The 18,521-nt window shown below is 34.3% G+C and overlaps 1 protein-coding gene across 1 annotated transcript in view; it reads right to left on the bottom strand.

The window, feature by feature from the left end:
- LRP1B (LDL receptor related protein 1B) overlaps positions 1-18,521 on the bottom strand; it is a 1,961,274-nt gene that overhangs the window by 266,869 nt on the left and 1,675,884 nt on the right. The window contains exons 61-62 of the mRNA XM_069573760.1: positions 4,777-4,965; positions 3,783-3,931 (exon numbers count right to left, since the gene is read on the bottom strand). Of these exons, the coding sequence (XP_069429861.1) occupies positions 3,783-3,931; positions 4,777-4,965 (338 nt within the window). The remainder of the gene's footprint in view (positions 1-3,782; positions 3,932-4,776; positions 4,966-18,521) is intronic.

Here is an 18,521-nt window from a genome sequence, read left to right as displayed (position 1 = left end):
CCTGTATACATATATAGGTAAAGAATATGCTTGCAATGCAAGAGACCCGGGTTCAATCCCTAGATTGGGAAGATCCCTTGGAAAGGGGAATAGCAACCCATTCCTGTATTCTTGCCTGGAGAATCCTGTGGACAGAGGAGCCTGATGGTCTATAGTCCATGGTATCGCAAAGAGTTAGGCACAACTGAGTGATTACCACACACATACGTATATTACTAATATATATTAATAAAAGAGTAAGTTTCCACACACCCCCCACCAGTGGCAATATAAGAGGGAACAGAGCACTGAATCCAAGGGAAAATCTCCCAGTTCAACTGAGTTTCCCATATTTACTTAGCCTGTGGTCATGTTTCTTGTGGTTTTCATAAATTTCAGAAGAAGAATGTTACTATTATACATAGTGACTGCTGGAGATATAAGGCTAACTCCAAAACCAATTGCCGTGAACAGTAAACATTTCCAGTCATCGCAATATATCAAAGTACATCAGTAAGATGATTTCAAGTCTCCTGAGTATATTCCAAGCGCCTCTAATCAAGATTTAAAAAATACTTAAATGCATCTTTTTAATTTTACTAAATATTTCTGGTTTAAATAAACATCCACTGTTGGAATGATATACAACCTGATGATTGTGCTCACCATTTCATTTTTAATAAGAACATAAAAAGGTTTTGAGTTAAGGGAAGGCCAGGCTAAAATATATTTATTATTATTTCTTATGCTAAACTACATCATTTTATTCATTAGTCTCAGAGGAAGATTTCTTCTATTTTGTGTCTGGGTGTTTTTTTCATATTTAAATATAGTTACTTTAAAAAGATAAATGATAAATATAAATACAAAACATTCTTCATGGCAAATGCTCTCCAAGACTAATATCTTCATAAAATAAATTACAGAATGCCAATTATGCACAAGAAGAAGCTATAAAAAATCTAAATGTTCCTACTAAAATGGATACATGGATAAAATGTAATTACTGCATGTAGTGAAATTTACTCAAATTAGGAACTGTCTCCACTAAAAATAAGTAAATTTTTTAAATGTATTAAAAATGTTCTAATTAAAAAGATTTAAATATAATATTTAAAGTGATTCATACTTCATACTTCATTCATAAAGTGATTCATACATCAAAATTCACCTAATTTTGATTTTTAACCAGATTTTCATATGTTCAATTTTCAATCCTAACAGAATTCTTACTGGCATGATTTGCCTTTTATTTTTTTTTAATCAATGATATTTGGGCATGTATAATTGGCTGCAGCCACTCAATGATGACAAATCAAAATCCCTTAGTAAGATACATATAAAATGCAATATTTTTATCAAAATGCTTAAAGATATGATTCTGAAGTACACCAATTATCTGCTTCATTTGAAAATCTACCTCACTAAATATGGTATTCTTATTAATTGATTTGTGTACAAAAAGTATACAGTATATCTTTTTTTTCTCCCTTTATATCAGAAAAGAATCGATGATAAAATGACTGTATAAACCACAAGACTTATAGGGACAGCCACTCCCATTGACAGTGTAGCTGAAATGTTACTCTTCATTAACTTTTTTCTTAAAAATGAGACAAAGTGATAACTTTTATTCAGGAAGTACTGAAAACAAAGATATCTGATCCATGATGTTCTGTTGTCACTTCTTCCTTGCTATTGTTGGTTTCTTTAAATTCACCCAAAACCCTATTGGGAGTATTTGAAAAATTATAAATATCTCAGTCATATAATCACTGATGCCAAATTGAGAAGTAATTTAGTTATATGAATAATACTTTTCTAGGTTCATTTATGTTTCCATTGAACTGACTAATCAGACTTTTTGCCATTGAGTATATATAATTCTAGGCTTTACTATCTTAGTAATTTGAACATCACCAACTCAATGGACACGAGTTTGAGCAAGCTCCTGTGACGGATAGGGAAGCCTGGGGTGCTGCAGTCCATAGAGTCACAAAGAGTCGGACACGGTTGAGTGACTGAACTGAACTGAATTTGAAACATCGTACTCCTTTTCTGACTACAGCAAAGCTCAGGTTTTACTACATACTTGCTGTTGAAGATTTTCACCTGTGTGTCAAGCACCCTTTGGCTTTATTGTCAGCTGGGTAAGGAGGCGCACCACATTGTAAGTGGCCTAGGCAGGCGTCATTCCTCCTAAGTCACCTACAACCTCAGTGTTGGGCCTCAACAGAGGGACTCTGATCAGCTCCAAATTAAGAGAATAGAGGTTATTTCAGAAGAATCCAGAGGTTAAACTGAAAATGTGTCTAAAGTAAGCAAAATTAACAGAACTTATATTTAATTTTTTTCTTTCAAGATGTGACTTCTCTCTTACATTTTACTTCCAGGTTGCTTATTTTATCTCTCATAGTGACAAATTTTTAGTTCTCTAAAAAGAATGAACTTTGCTTATATAAGATTATAATTAAAGTGACACATTTTTCTGCAAATAAAACAGAGACTGTGACATATGTTTTCAACTAGACATCAGATCTTCCTGATGGCAGCTTACACTAACTGCGCACATACTCAAGTATATTCCAGTTGTACTGTAGGGCTAAGGTGAGAACAACACCACTTACTTTTCCCATGTAATCTTTATAACACATGTCTGGAAATATCATCATTCCCATTTAGAAGATGAAAAACCTGAGTCTTCAAGAAGTTAAGTAGCAAAGCCAAGATATTATATAATTCAGCTTACTTAAGCAGTCAGAGTTATCATCATATTGAGCCTGGCTTCAAAGTCTGTCCCCTTAACCACTATACATACTGCTGAGAGGTTCGATCTTTTCATTTGTATAGTTCTTTAATGGATGATCCTCATAGTCATAACTTAAGAGGCAAGTTGAGCTAGGATTAGTTTCTCTTTTTGAAAATAAGCACACCCTAAGAGAAATTCAGTCTTTTGCCATAATGCCACTGCTAGAATTGGAAAACAAACACATTCAAAAGACAGAATCCTAAGAATAAATTTAGTCACTTTAAAAAGGAAATCACATGATGATGTTTTTGACAATTTCATCTTAAACAAGATAGTTACTCAAATATTAAAATCAAACGTTATAATGCCATATGACTTTTCTTCAAATTTTGGAAGTAAAAAAGCTAAGTCTATGTAACTGCTGTTAAGTAGAAAACATAACTTCTGAAATATACTGAAAATTATTACATTTTGAAGAGAAAGATTTCAGAAGGAAATTATTTAGATCATATATTTTTTATATAAAAATATCTGGAAAATACTATAAAAATATATTTTCCATACCACTTACTCTGTGGAATGAGACAGGGGTAGAGATGGTGATAGAGAGCAGATTACCTAGGAAATCTTTTTTTCTTTTTTGTTTACACTGCATATATCTTATCCTTAACCTTATGTCTCAATCACCCTGGCATCTTGGAATAGGTCAAATCTCCTCTGATGATTCTGCTGTGAGTGGACATTCTCCTATATTCACTCATGATTGGCATAGTTATTCTATGTAGGTCGGCGTAAGAATGGTCTCCATGTTTGTTTTTGTCTTCCAATTGAACCCTATTTGTACTTCCTAAAGTCCCATTTTAACAATATGCATCAAATTGTTTTTCCCTTACTCTGCGGCCCTCTCTATAATGTATGAAATGTTTATCTGATGTTATGCCAAACCAAAAATAATTGATGTTACAAAAATGGTTTAAGTAAACAAAACTCAGGCAGAACCTTTATAACAATTTGCTCATACATGCCATGAACTGATTTCTAGAAGTCCACTCACCTGACTGGCTGTGCAGTTGGATAAGCAAGTCCTGTTATCAGCTGCAAGATAGAAGTTAGTGGGACATGCACAGGTGTGACTCCTTCCAGGGGCTAAAAGGCACAGATGACTGCAACCTCCATTATTTATCATACAGAGGTGTTTGGAGACTACAAGTAAGAAAGAAACAAAAAAACATAATAATCAAGATTAATAACATAATATGCAATTAGAAATAAGACATTTGAGCTTCATAACATGTATTTGAATAGAATGTCATAATCAAGAACTCATCAATATTATAAACATAATTTTATTTTGCTACAAATTCTACTCATTATCTTATGACATTTATTTTACCATTAAACAATTTTTAAAATGCACTTCTACTATAGTGAGTATCTTAGTAGGAAAAAAGTGTCCATCAGAAAAATAAACAAAGACTAGAAGTATTTTGGATGACTATATACATAAGATTAGAAATATAAATGTAAAATAAAATAATGAAATGATGATCTATATCTGAGAGTACAGTAGCTTTCTTTTCTAAGCCAAATGTATGTTTTCAGCAAAATAATCAAAACCTTATTCCATATGGCCTGATAAAATTCCTACTAGACATATGCTTGATACATTTCTCAATTTTGGATCCCCAGAACTACTTAAATATAGTTTCTTTCACCTAGCACTCCAGAAACTGGAATCCTATAACCATTTTGTAAATATATGATTTCAAGAATGCAGTATTAACTTCTCCAACTATATGTACTCATGTCATTTAGCTTAATATGATTTCAACAAATCAACAATTCCTTGTAGTTTTATTGATCTTGAAACCATATCCCTTAACAGCAGTTTTTGATATCAGCTGAATTCATTCTATACAATTATTCTATGCAATGAAATCTAATAATCTTTCTCAAAAATAAATTTACTTTTAAACCTAAAGGAAACAAAATGGGATGTTACTAAAAGATGTTGATGCATTTATGGAAATCATGGAAAGAATAATTACCATCAGGTTGTCTATAAGAATGATACACCTGGATATCTGTGATGGCATGCCATGAGTTAATCAGTGAGAGTCTGTCTGCTCCCGAGGTTTTATGGGCACGGCTGAGTGACTTGGTTTTCCCATCAGTCCAGTAGATGTAGTCTTCAAACAATGTTAGTGCAATCACCCCTGGAATATCTTGATTAGGGACTGTAATAGGAGATGGTAAGATTAATGTTCAGTCTTGGAAGACTGCCAGTTAAAATATTCAATACTACATGGGCTGACAGATACAACTGTGACAGAACTTCATGTGAATAATTGCTGTGACAACCTGTCAGGCCGGCAAGGTTCTTTATTACCAGTTAAGAGAATGCAGGGTCTAGTGCAGGAAGTTGCTTTGCTCAGGTTTAGATTGGTTCAACCACTGGGAAGAAAATGAGTTCAGTCCTGCTCAAAAGTAAAGACTGTTTCACCAGAAACAAATAACATCCAACATTTAAAAACTATATATATGTATGTCTCCATCCAGTTGTTTTTAACTAAAATCCTCCTTAAATCCACAGGTCACTGTACTGCTTTCTCACATTTTAAATGGACTAAAGTATATATCCAGGATGAAACATCTATCTACATGGAGACAGAGTGACTATAAGAGTACTATTAACCATTTTAGTCACTGAGGTTTTATGACTATTTTTACTTGCAAAATAAGCCGGGATCAGGATGGAGAAATATAAATGCAACAAATAACAATGTATCATGCAGACTTAACTATCATAAACCTGTTTAGTTGCAGATTAAAACTGTTTTATAGTTATACGTTCATGACACAACTGGGTTTATATGTAGATTGAGCATCACAAAAGTTAATTTTTCATTCAAGAGATTCCAGGGTCCTATCAGGTAAATAAGATGCAATAAATTTGTTTGGTGGTTTGGAGTTAAATCATTTTAAAATGTGATAGAGGTTTCTTCAATTCTTTTCATTAAAAGCAATAAATAAAGGAAATGGAAATTGCCTAATTTGCACAAACATTCCAAAATATTTCTCAATATAAATTTTCAGATCTCCTTTTAGAAATCCTGCAAAGTGTTCATTAATGAAAAAAGGCACTATCTAGGTAATATGTACTCTTTTATAGATTAGATTTTAATGATAGAATTAATGTTTGATACTCAACAGTCACTGAAAAACTAAAAAACTTAAAATATAATTCACTTTTTCCAGGGAGGTTTATAGTCTTACTTTTAAAATGTTGGGTAAATTTATATTATTAACTAGAAGCAGCAATTTTGATATAATAATTTGCTATTTTTACTCAGGTGTGCCAAATATGATTGGAGAATTCACTATGACTAAGAAAATGTAGAAACAAAAGAAACAAGACTCACTGACTACTATAAATAATGCAGTGTCTAGTCAGAAATCCATCTCAGAACAGACTATGCATATGAAGGATGTAAAAAAAATTTAAAAAATTCAGATGTGCACACTTAGATCAGAAACTCAAAGTGAATTATCCATGTAACTTCCAATTGTGGAGCCCATTGCCACAGTGATAAGTAGACTTGGATAAAGAAAGATGAACAGTAGGACATTTTAACAAAATAAATTATGACTGAGTCGTTTATATAAGTTATGCCCATTTTCCCCCTTCAGCTATACAAGTTCATTTCAGAAAGATAAACAAATATGGCAAAATGTTAATAATTGGATGACTCTTGGTGATATGTGATCATCAAAACAATCTTTCAATAAATGTGTTTGCTTGAAACTTTCCAAAATAAAATAAACATTTTAAGAAAAAATGAAAGTCTCAGAAATATTCAACTCAGATTTCCTTGGATGACAAGAAAGTAATTATATCATTAATTAGGGGTACAAAAATTAATCACCACTTTAAAACAAGGCTATGGTTTTTCTAGTGGTCATGTATGGATGTGAGAGTTGAACTGTGAAGAAGGCTGAGGGCCGAAGAATTGATGCTTTTGAACTGTGGTATTGGAGAAGACTCTTGAGAGTCCTTTGGACTGCAAGGAGATCCAACCAGTCCATTCTGAAGGAGATCAGCCCTGGGACTTCTTTGGAAGGAATAATGCTAAAGCTGAAACTCCAGGACTTTAGCCACTTCATGTGAAGAGTTGACTCATTGGAAAAGACTTTGATGCAGGGAGGGATTGGGGGCAGGAGGAAAAGGGGACAACAGAGGATGAGATGGCTGGATGGCATCACCAACTTGAAGGACATGAGTTTGAGTGAACTCCAGGAGTTGGTGATGGACAGGGAGGCCTGGCGTGCTGCGACTCATGGGGTCACAAAGAGTCGGACACGACTGAGTGACTGAATGCAACTGAACTAAAACAATCTCAGTCCACTAGAGATTTGATTAACTTCTATACAAAAAGTGAAATTATTGTAGGAACTTGTCTTTTAGCATCTCAAAAGTAGTATAGTCTGTTGAAGTATTCAATAAGTAACTAAAGTTGACATTTATTCAGCCCATGGGTGCCAGAAAATAGGCCTTTTGTTCTCAATGAGTAGAGGAGGCAATTCTGGTCCCAGAAGGAAGAGTTATCAGGCCCAAGCATCAATAGTTCCGAGACCAAGAAACCCTGTAGAAAGATATCAACTTTGTACACCTATTAATTTAATACTCAAAACAGCTCCATCATGAAATAGTTGACCTCACTTTAAGATGAAAAAAGCTAACATAAAATCTAGAAAACAAGTAATTTGACCAGAGAGGATGGGGGAAAAAACAAAACAAAACAAAAACTAGTAAATGAAGATACTGGTATTTGAATCTAATTCAGATTTGCTGGCTTCTGAGTTCTTTGCCACTTTATCTACTAGCTATGACTCAGAGAAAGTCATCTGAGTGAGGTAAAGTGTGGTTATAAACTGGATTGTGTCCTCTCAAAATTCATATGTTGAAACCCGAGACCTCAATATCCCTGTATTTTAAGATAGGGCCTTTAAAGAAGTAAGTGAGACTAAATGAACCCTGTGAGTGGGACCTTAATTCAATATAACAGTGTTCTTATAAGAAGAGAGCAACACCAGGGGTGTGCACATAGTGATAAAAGGCCACGTGAAGGCACAGCAAGAAAACAGTTAAACATAAGCCAAAGGGAGAGGCCTCAGGAGAAACCCCAGCCCCCACAACATCTTGATCTGGGACTTCCAATCTCCAGAACTATGAGAAAATACACTTTTGTGGTTTAATCTTCCAAGTCTCTGGCAGCCTTGGAAAACTAACACGAGCATTTAAAACAATGGAACTACTTTCTTAAGCTCCATGGGAAAATAATTTTATTTAATTACTTGAAATCAGTTCTATTACAATCATTTTCAGACATGGGACAATTTAAGGTAAGGGCAGGTTTGCTACCTCTAAGTATGCATGCAGTGACTGCCCACCAGAAAACCTGTTATCAGATGGTCATATAAGTAAATAGAGATCAGAAAGATGGACCCTTATTTCAGAGAAGAATGGCACATAGCTGAACGTACAAAGCACATAGAAAAGTCAGGTCAAAGTGAAGAAAAGTAGTCCATTTGCCCAGTGACCATCTGTTTGATTCAATTCCTTGTGTGATATTGACAAAGAATAGGACTATCTCTAGTGGCTTTAAAAGCTCACTTCAGGCCTATTCATTGGATATACATGCTTATTTCCCAAACCGCAAGCATCAAACACAGCCATCAAAGCCTCTCTTCTAAAAAAATAAATGAAGTAAAAACACAAAACATGAAATCTAGTCTCACACCTCTGTAACAATATAGTGGCTCCAACAAGCTACTAAGACATAGTGATATGTTCCCTAATACCACAAACAATGCCAATAAAAATAAGAAAAACAAAAGAGAGCAAAACAAACAAAAACCTTTACATATTGCATTTTCCAGGGTTTGGCTCATAACTTGGCAGTATGCCTTCATTTCTTATTTAGAACCTAAAATTTTTTCACAAGAGTTATTTGACAAAGTTTCTGTGAAAAAAATTCCTATTAACTGATAAATGATAAGCATAAATGAATGAATGCTATGCTTATTTTTCCATCAATTCATGAAGAGTTCAGACTACAATGGGAGTAAATAAGGTATTCTGAGCCTTATATATTTTGTTATGAGAAACATTCCTGATTTAGAATGAGAAAAGTAAAATTGATTATTTTGGGTTGTATCTCTATTTACTTATTTTTACCTTATAGATATGTATGTAAATATGTACACATATATGTGTGTGTATCTATAACATATCTGTAATATATATGCAAGTGTGTGTTAGTCACTCAGTTGTGTCTCAATCTTTGCATCCCCATGGACTGCAGCCCACAAGGCTCCTCTGTCCACAGAATTCTGCACAAAAGAATACTGTAGTGGATAGTGATTCCCTTCTCCAGGGAATCTTCCTGACCCAGGGATTGAACCCAGGTCTCCTGCATTGCAGGCAAGCTCTTTACCATCTGAACCACCAAGGAAGCCCACAATATATTTGCATAGTATATACATATATATGTTTTATATACATGTACATAATACAGAGTAACAAAAAGATGTCTTGCAATGTAATGTAGTAGTTAGCAGAGCTGACAAAATAAACTCTCTCTCTATATATGTGTATATATATATACACACATAAATATGAAATGTGATGTTGTGAGGGAAACATTTAACAAACAAATTCTTACTAAGATATCATTGATTTTATAAAAAAAAGTAGTCAATGTTTTCTCAAAATGATAATGGGTATCCTTTTTAAGACAAAAATAATATGCCCCCCTTTCAAACATAAGACTGCCTTTGTTTAATTTAAAGAAAAATGCAAAAAATAAATGCAAGGAAACTTTCATTTTACAGGTATTCAGCAGACATACAAAAGACAGAAAAAACAGAAGTGTTGCGTGGGCTGCAGTTTAACAGGTACTTATTATATATTTAAAAACTATTTTAAAGCTGCTTTCTGTTGTTAGGCCTCTGTTTTGTATAATAGCATTATTTATTGTACTGTTCCAGCATTCCACTCCAGCACTAGGCTCCTAATTTTTATTTCATAGACTACATGCATCGGAAGAAAGAAGTTGATATTTGGCAAAAAATAAGGAAATATTCTTTTGTGGAGTTTTTCCCTGTAGTCTAGTTGGATGCAATCCTGATTAGGTTCCTAGTAATTACAATAAACAGAAAAATTGAAAGTACAGAATATGCTTTCAACCTATCTGTTGCCTCATAGTTAGAGGTACTCTATTATAATACTCTTGATTATTCATTTTTTTGAATATTATTTATCAGGCTAAATAATCACATTCCTGGATAATACCAATCTAATTTTATATTTTGGACTAATCTAGTTTAAATACTTAAGAACAAAATGAACCAATAATACAGAACTCATCTTTGGTTGGTTTAAAATCTCATAGTTGGTATTTGGGGTAAGATATTGCATTGGAATAATGGCAGACTCAGATCAACCCTGAATATTCATTGGAAGGACTTATGCTGAAGCTGAAGCTCCAACACTTTGACCACTTGATGTGAAAAGCCAGCTCACTGGAAAAGACCCTGATGCTGGGAAAAGTTGAGGACAGGAGAAGGGGATGAGAGAGGGGAGATGGTTGGATGGCATCAACAACTCAATGGACACGAGTTTTAGTAGACTCTGGGAGATAGTGAAGGACAGGGAAGCCAGGCATGCTGCAGTCTATGGGGTCACAAAGAGTTGGACGTGACTTAGTGACTGAATAACAACAAATTTTGATCTTAAATAGAAATTATAGTTAGTACTTAAATAGAAATTTTACTACTGATGTTGTGTGTTTTTTCTCATTTTTTCTCTAAGATTTACTTCAAGAATATAAGTGATATTTTAAAATATTTTTAAAATATAAATTTATTTATTTTAATTGGAGGTTAACTACTTTACAATATTATATTGGTTTTGCCATACATCAACATGAATCCGCCACAGGTACAGAGCAAATTTTACTTTTTTTACTTAAAAACTATTATAAATATTTTTAAAAGAAGAAAAAAATTCATAGAATGTCACCACCAAATTATAGTTATTTTTATGAAAGAATTAAAATTACAGAGTAACTTGAATGTTGATTTTTTTTTTCTTTTGGTTATAAGAATTTATGTATTGTTTGGAAAACCTCAATGATCTGATAAAGTCAACCTGACCCTCACTCTATTTACAGTTTGGAAGCCTAATGTCATAAAACTTTAAAATAAATAAACATATCAAATAAAATATTTATGTTAAATTATATCATGTTTTGATTTTTAATATATTTAAGACTTTCCATTTTTCTTAATTTTGGTGTCATTGCCCCAAGTAAAGTTTCACATTCCTTCACACTTGAAACATAACAAAATTAGTCTAACTCCTCTCATTACTTTTAAACTCTTCCAGTCTTTTTGTGTCAGCCAAGTTTCCTATAGTAAACAGGGAACACACTTTTTAATGATTATTGAAAAGACTTTAAGTGAAAGAGGTCAGTCTTTGTGCAAGCGATTATATTATTTTCTCAATATAATTTACAGAAGTGTGGCTAAGGAACTGATGATAGATTAAGTCCTTTCCTAAATCTGTTGCCAGAAGCTGGTGAAAACTGTAATGAAGGAAAAAGAGCCAGCTACCCAGAGTCGACCTGGAAGAGGGTATGGCAATGCTCTCCAGTAATCTTGCCTGGAGAACCTCACGGGCAGAGCAGCCTAGTGGGCTACAGTCCATAGACTGGCAGGCAATGTGCCTGCAAAAAGTCAGGCATAACTGAAGCGTCTAGGCACACATGCACCAATGGCAGAGGGCAAGTGGTGGAGGAGCTCAGCCCCTGCCAGACCACTGTGGTTGGGCATGGAGGGAAAGAGGATAAATGAATACTCTGGCTTCTTTCTTCTTCCACTATTTAATCTCCTGTCAATTCTTTCCATGGTTTAAATCCAATTTGAGGCCGAATGGTAAAAGAGCTGGGGTGATGCAATCCACAGAAGTCAGCTTTCTAGCATATGGAGCATGGAAAAGATACAAAGGTAAAGAAACTAGAACTCCCTCCAGTTAATGCTTCCAATAGATTTTTTTTTTTTCCATCTTGCATATCTCTTCCCTGAATGAAAACCCTCAGTGACAGCCATTTTCCATGCAGTACTTGTGCAAGCTATTCAGCTTGACTGACATAGCCTGACTCAGAAGAAAAGATCAGGATCTTCACCAATCCTCTTTTCTGAGACCTTGACACTAACAATTTCCCCAGCTTCTTTCTAAAATGATAATGTACAATACAGGATGTAGAGAAGTCAGGGGATGAATTTAAAAAATAGAACATGAAAACCAAAAAATAAGAAATTAAACAAAGGAAAACAATTAGCATTCAAAAAATGAGGTGAGATGAATCAAGGGCTACAGAAGGAGTGTAGGCTGATAAACAGACGATGAAATTAGAAGATGGAAGAAACTGGTTTAACATGTCAAAGAAAGTGGAAGATTCATGACTGTGGTGAGTATATGGGTGAATAACAGTTTTTAGTTTATGAAGAGTAATGGAGGGGAGTGGGTGGAATGCAAAATGGCCACAGTATACTAATTTCCAGACAATGACTGTTGCTGAGTCAGTAGCTTTAGTTACAAATGTCCCATCAAAAACAGTATGCTTTAAGTGCCCTTTGGGTCTAGGACATTCATTCTTTTTTAGCAATTATGCATCCACTTCAGTGTTATTATCTGCAGAAGATTTTTTAAAAAATAATTATTTCCTCAGAACCATCTACAACAGGCTACAAAATGTTCCAGTTAACATTTGCTCCATGAAGATTTGAATATTTGCCTACTCTTTAATACAACCATACTTAATGTAAACAATACTACAAAAAAAAAATTCAGGCAAATGCATCCATAATCCATTGTTCAAGATGAAGAAAAGCGTTAACAAATGGTAGAAACACTAAGAATAGTCAACATTAGTAAACATGATGATAAAATGTTCAAAATTTATTTTTTTCCAACAAAAATAGTATCTTTCAATAAGTTCATCCATCACTGAGGCCCTGAAGAGGAGGAAAAATAAAGTTCTTCCATTTGGAGTATGTCATAGTGCATAGAAGATCTGAGCTAATTCTACCAAGGTGTATTATATATGGCTGATTTTGAATATTGACACTGATTAAATGTCCAAATAAAAGTTACATGTTCCTCTTTAATGTAGTAGTTTAGACTGGGACACTTACATCTATAAACTTTTTAAGTAAATGTAATATATGATGGTTAATTATAGACATTATTTACAGCACTTCTTTAAATTAAAGCCATTATTAAAAGGCAGAAGGCATTGTTTGCCTATCCTTTTCCAGAATTCCTTGCCTCCTTTTGTCTACTCATCACCTCAAATATATATACTTTCTACATAGATTAGGAATATTTAGTTTAATATAATTTAATCCCTTTCCCTTCCTCACTTGTTGTACAGTTACTAAATTGTGTCCAACTCTTTGTGACCCCATGGATTATAGCTAGCCAGGCTTCCTTGTCCTCCACTGTCTCCTGGAGTTTGCTCAAGTATATATCCATTGAGTCGGTGGTGCTGTCTAACCACTCATCCTCTGATACCCTCTTCTTCTTTTGCCTTCCATCTTTCCCAACATGTCTTTTCCAATGAGTCAGCTCTTTGCATCAGGTGGCCACAGTATTGGCCTCACTTGTCCTTTACTTATATATTTTTAAATTATTCATGATATAAATTATTATAAATTTATAAATTATAAATCATTATATTATATAATATATTATATATATTATAATATTATAAATTATTCATGATTGCCCATATATGGGCTTCCCAGGTGACGCTAGTGATAAAGAATCTACCTGCCAATTCAAGAGACACAAGAGACATGGGTTTGATCTCTGGGTCAGAAAGATGCTTTGGAAGAGGAAATGGCAACCCTTCCAGTATTTCTGCCTGGAAAATTCCATGGGCAGAGAAGCCTGGAGAGCTACAGTCCATGGGGCTGCAACGAGTTGGACACGACAGAGCAACTAGCTCCTTTCACCTTTCAGATGGCCGCTTTAATATTTAATATATAAAAAGGGCATTTTGTTAATAAATGTGAGGATGTATCAGCATGCAACATAAATTATAGTTCATTTATTTTGAAAACTGGACTGTGCCTATAAATATCTTCTCTTGATGACACTGCTCTCCAATCTCTGATGTAAACACTGCTATATGCACTTCATAAAGATATATTCCAGTCACTTTGAAACTCTCTGGACTTTTCTACTGGTGATACAAAACATTACAGATACTTGGAAATGTATTTTCAGAGCTGATCATCAGTAGCAAATATAAGTGATGACATTCCACCTATGTATGCATTAGGAATGTTTTTGTTTGAGAGTCCTAATAAAAGCTGAAATCTTTGAAAAGCACTTTGCCTTTGGGACAGATTATCAGGTAAAGTCATTTGCATGAATGTAATATCTGGTCTTCACACATTCCTCCAATTGTTAATATGCTTCTAGAATAAAAACAGAGGAGAATGTAACACATTACAAGTATTTTCAAGTGTGATCTAGTAGTTTTAGTAATAACTAAGGATAAGTGAACTAATTGGTAGAAGAGACCTCCTCTGTCCCAGTTCCAACCTCAGTCAATTCCTTTAAGAAATATTAGAAAATCACTGACTATCTGTTTTATGGATAAGAACTTTGAACTATAGTGTGGCAAAGCAACTTGCCTAAATTAGAGAGTACCCTAACCAAAACTAAATTTACTAATCCCAAAGGATGTACCATGTCATAATTGGGATAGATAACACTGTTGAAAGTGGCTGAAAAAGTCATATTATGGTAATACTTGAAATTATATTTTAAAATAGTATATGGAATGTATGTGACATTTGCAAACTAATAATCTATTTAAACATATACACAATTTAATGTAACATGTTCTATTTAAGAAACAAAAGTAAAAGACATGATTGATACTGAAACTCTAAGACTTTTTAGAAATGGCAGTTAATTTCAATTTATTTTACTGGTTCAGGAACATTTCTATAGTAACTGAATTGCATTTTGCTCCCTTCCATTAACTTTTATTGTATTGTAAACAGCAGCACATCAACACTGTTGGCATAAAATAGCCTGTGAAGTCGACTGTTTGTAATGGACTGTGAATGATGGGGAATTTTTTTCAAAAGTACTAAAATGCAGTATCTTACCAAGAAAGAAACATTCTAGAATATTGTAAAATTGGATGATGATGTTTATTAGATTCTCTGCCTTTTTTCAGTGGGCTTCAATGAATATTTACATTTTCTGAAAACCTAAGTGCAACAGCCACAGAGTTGCTGGATATATAAGCACAAAATACTCCCTTTGTCTTTTTCAGTGTTTTTTCCCCCTCAGAACAAAACCTTTTAAATAGACTTTCACTATTTCACCAGTAGCATGCTGAGATCTGGATTATTTTCCCAACATTGATTAGATGATCGCTGCATGGGTTATGATTCGGATTTTTAAGTCCAAACATAGAACTGCCCCCTCAAAACACAAACTAGATTCCCAGAACAATAACCAAACAAAAGAGCTGGACTACAGTACTGACATTACAACATGAGGATTCAGGTCTAGGAGTACAGAAACAAATTATTGTCAACATAATCACATGAATTTTAAACAATTTTTCCACAAAATAAAAGACAGTTCAGTGATAAACTGTAGTTTAGAATCATAACCAATGATTACTCTTCTGAGAAATTAGTAGTTATGAGTGTATGTTTTTTCAGTATGCTGGATTAAAAATGTACATGGCCAACTGATTTAACACAAGGTTAAATCATCCAGTGACCCAGAGAAGAATATTCTGAAAAAAATTACTAGAACAAAGAATTTTAAAACTCAAGGTCAACAATGTTTCTTTTAGCTCACCCTTGTGTTATCACTGTTTACACAGTATTTTCAGTCTTTTTGTTAAGAAACTACCTCTCTATTTCAAGTTCAATGGCAACTCAAACAAAATGAGGAAAACTAACTCTGAATCTATGTTCTTTGATAAAAGCAGGCAGAATGAAATTGTTATCTAAATGTAATTTTCTGGTATTTCATTTTCTTTTTATTAGATGAGAAACAGAATCTCTAACATGAAGATGAGCAGAGTGGAGGCAGAAATTTTTCTCAGAAGATATTTGTAAATTATTTTATAGACATTGTATTCAAAGAAAGCTATTCTTTCAACACATAAAATTAACAACAAAAGATCTTTGCTGTGTTCAAATTTCAGAATTGTATAACATAAATTTTCAAATAAGATTTAGAAGTTTTCCCAGTTAGTTTGGAAACAGCAAACAGTAAAATAAAAATGTCCCTATGTAAAGCAAGGTGTACCTTATTAACAATATAACGCTTTCTTCACCCCTCTAAATAAATATACAAAAATTAGATTGAACAAAACATACACTTTCATTTGAGAAACCTATATGCAGGTCAGGAAGCAACAGTTAGAACTGGACATGGAAAAACAGACTGGTTCCAAATAGGAAAAGGAGTACGTCAAGGCTATATATTGTCACCCTGCTTATTTAACTTAGATGCAGAGTACATCATGAGAAACTCTAGGCTGGAAGAAGCAGAAGCTGGAATCAAGATTGCTGGGAGAAATATCAATAACCTCAGATATGCAGATGACACCACCCTTATGGGAGGAAGTGAAGAGGAACTCAAAAGCCTCTTGATGAAAGTGAAAGAGGAGAGTGAAAAAGTTGGCTTAAAGCTCAACATTCAGAAAATGAAGATCATTTCATCTGGTCCCATCACTTCATGGGAAATAGATGGGGAAACAGTGGAAACAGTGTCAGACTTTATTTTGGGGGGCTCCAAACTCACTGCAGATGGTGACTGCAGCCATGAAATTAAAAGACACTTGCTCCTTGGAAGGAAAGTTATGACCAACCTAGATAGCATATTCAAAAGCAGAGACATTATTTTGCCAACAAAGGTCCGTCTAGTCAAGGCTGTGGTTTTTCCAGTGGTCATGTATGGATGAGAGTTGGAATGTGAAGAAAGCTGAGCGCTGAAGAATTGATGCTTTTGAACTGTGGTGTTGGAGAAGACTCTTGAGAGTCCCTTGGACTGCAAGGAGATCCAACCAGTCCATTCTAAAGGAGATCAGTCCTGGGTGTTCATTGGAAGGAATGATGCTGAAGCTGAAACTCCAGTTCTTTGGCCACCTCATGCGAAGAGTTGACTCATTGGAAAAGACTCTGATGCTGGGAGGGATTGGGGGCAGGAGGAGAAGGGGACGACAGAGGATGAGATGGCTGGATGGCATCACTGACTCGATGGACATGAGTCTGAGTGAACTACAGGAGTAGGTGATGGACAGGGAGGCCTGGTGTGCTGTGATTCATGGGATCGTAAAGAGTCGGACACGACTGAGTGACTGAACTGAACTGAACTGAACACTTTCATTTAGAATAGTTATGTTCTGATGGCTTAATTTTTTGTTTGCTAATTTCTCAAATGTTTTGTAACTTATCTATGTCTACTTTGTACATCAATCTGAAAAAATTTAAGTTTGGATATACTGTTATTTGTATAACAGTGCATTTATGCTGTGACTGTTGCTATTAGAAACTATAGCAAGCAGACAACAAATCCATCAGCCAACTTTTCGAAGACAAGGGGGACCTGTGTGAGAGGTTTTGGTACCAGTTAGATCTGGGTTCAAATTCGAAGGACAAGCTCTTTGACTTTGGACAGATTACTTAATCTCTGTAAACCCATTTCCTTGCTGCAAAATGACTGTAATGACACATAATGCTCAATTGATGGAATGACTAAAAAAGCATGTGTTATTATATCTAGCAGTTTCTTGAACACGGTAAACTTCTGATAAAGTATGCGTTTATAAGGGGTTCGTTCCATCTCTTGGAACAACAGTATTAAGTCAAGAAAATTTCCATGGAAAATCAATAATGATAGTAATAAATAGTACATGCAAAACATCTAATACAGCATTATTATCAAGAACATAAGTATTCACCTCTCATCAGTTTCATAAGGTCATAAATAACATCTTTGAAAGTTGTTAATAACTTTTGCAGTAACACTCAGAGAAAACTGAGTATTGGATAGGCAATTAGAGATATTAATTAAGGAAATACATCTGATTATTACAGATTTTAAACCCCTGTCAGGCTTAAATTGAAGACTAACCTGAAGTTAAAACTATAATTTTGCAAAAATTCTAAAGTGATCCACCTAACTGGAGCCCTAGAACTTTAGTTCTGGAATTCCCCTTTGATGCAATTTCCCCAAATACCCTTATTTCTATGGATGAGGCAACTGAGACCCAGTGAAGCAACACATACATTTTAGGGTTGAAAGAGTTTTCTAGCAGTGGATCCCACCCCAACCCACCAGCATCCTTAGGTTTTCCAACATTTAAAGGGTACTAAGGGATTTTCTTCTCCAGTTTGAGACTCAAACCCAAAGATTTGTGCTCCAATAAAGTTTCAGAACTTCTTATCAAGTGTCAAAGCCTAAAATTCTCAGGGGAGGATTATGGTTTGGGAGTGGTAAGAAATCAGTCCCCAAAATATAGATCTATAAGAATGATATTATTTAGAATCACTGTGATTAGAATATATTTAAAATCTCTCTGTTTTTGTATAAAGACAGATTTTAAACTTAAAAACAGCATTTCAATCTGGAAAACACTGAAATTGGCAAGTTTCTCACTGGACATATTTTATATATCAA

This window comes from Ovis canadensis, chromosome 2, assembly GCF_042477335.2.
Source record: "Ovis canadensis isolate MfBH-ARS-UI-01 breed Bighorn chromosome 2, ARS-UI_OviCan_v2, whole genome shotgun sequence".
NCBI lineage: Eukaryota > Metazoa > Chordata > Mammalia > Artiodactyla > Bovidae > Ovis > Ovis canadensis.
This window is presented reverse-complemented; position numbering and strand designations above follow the sequence as displayed.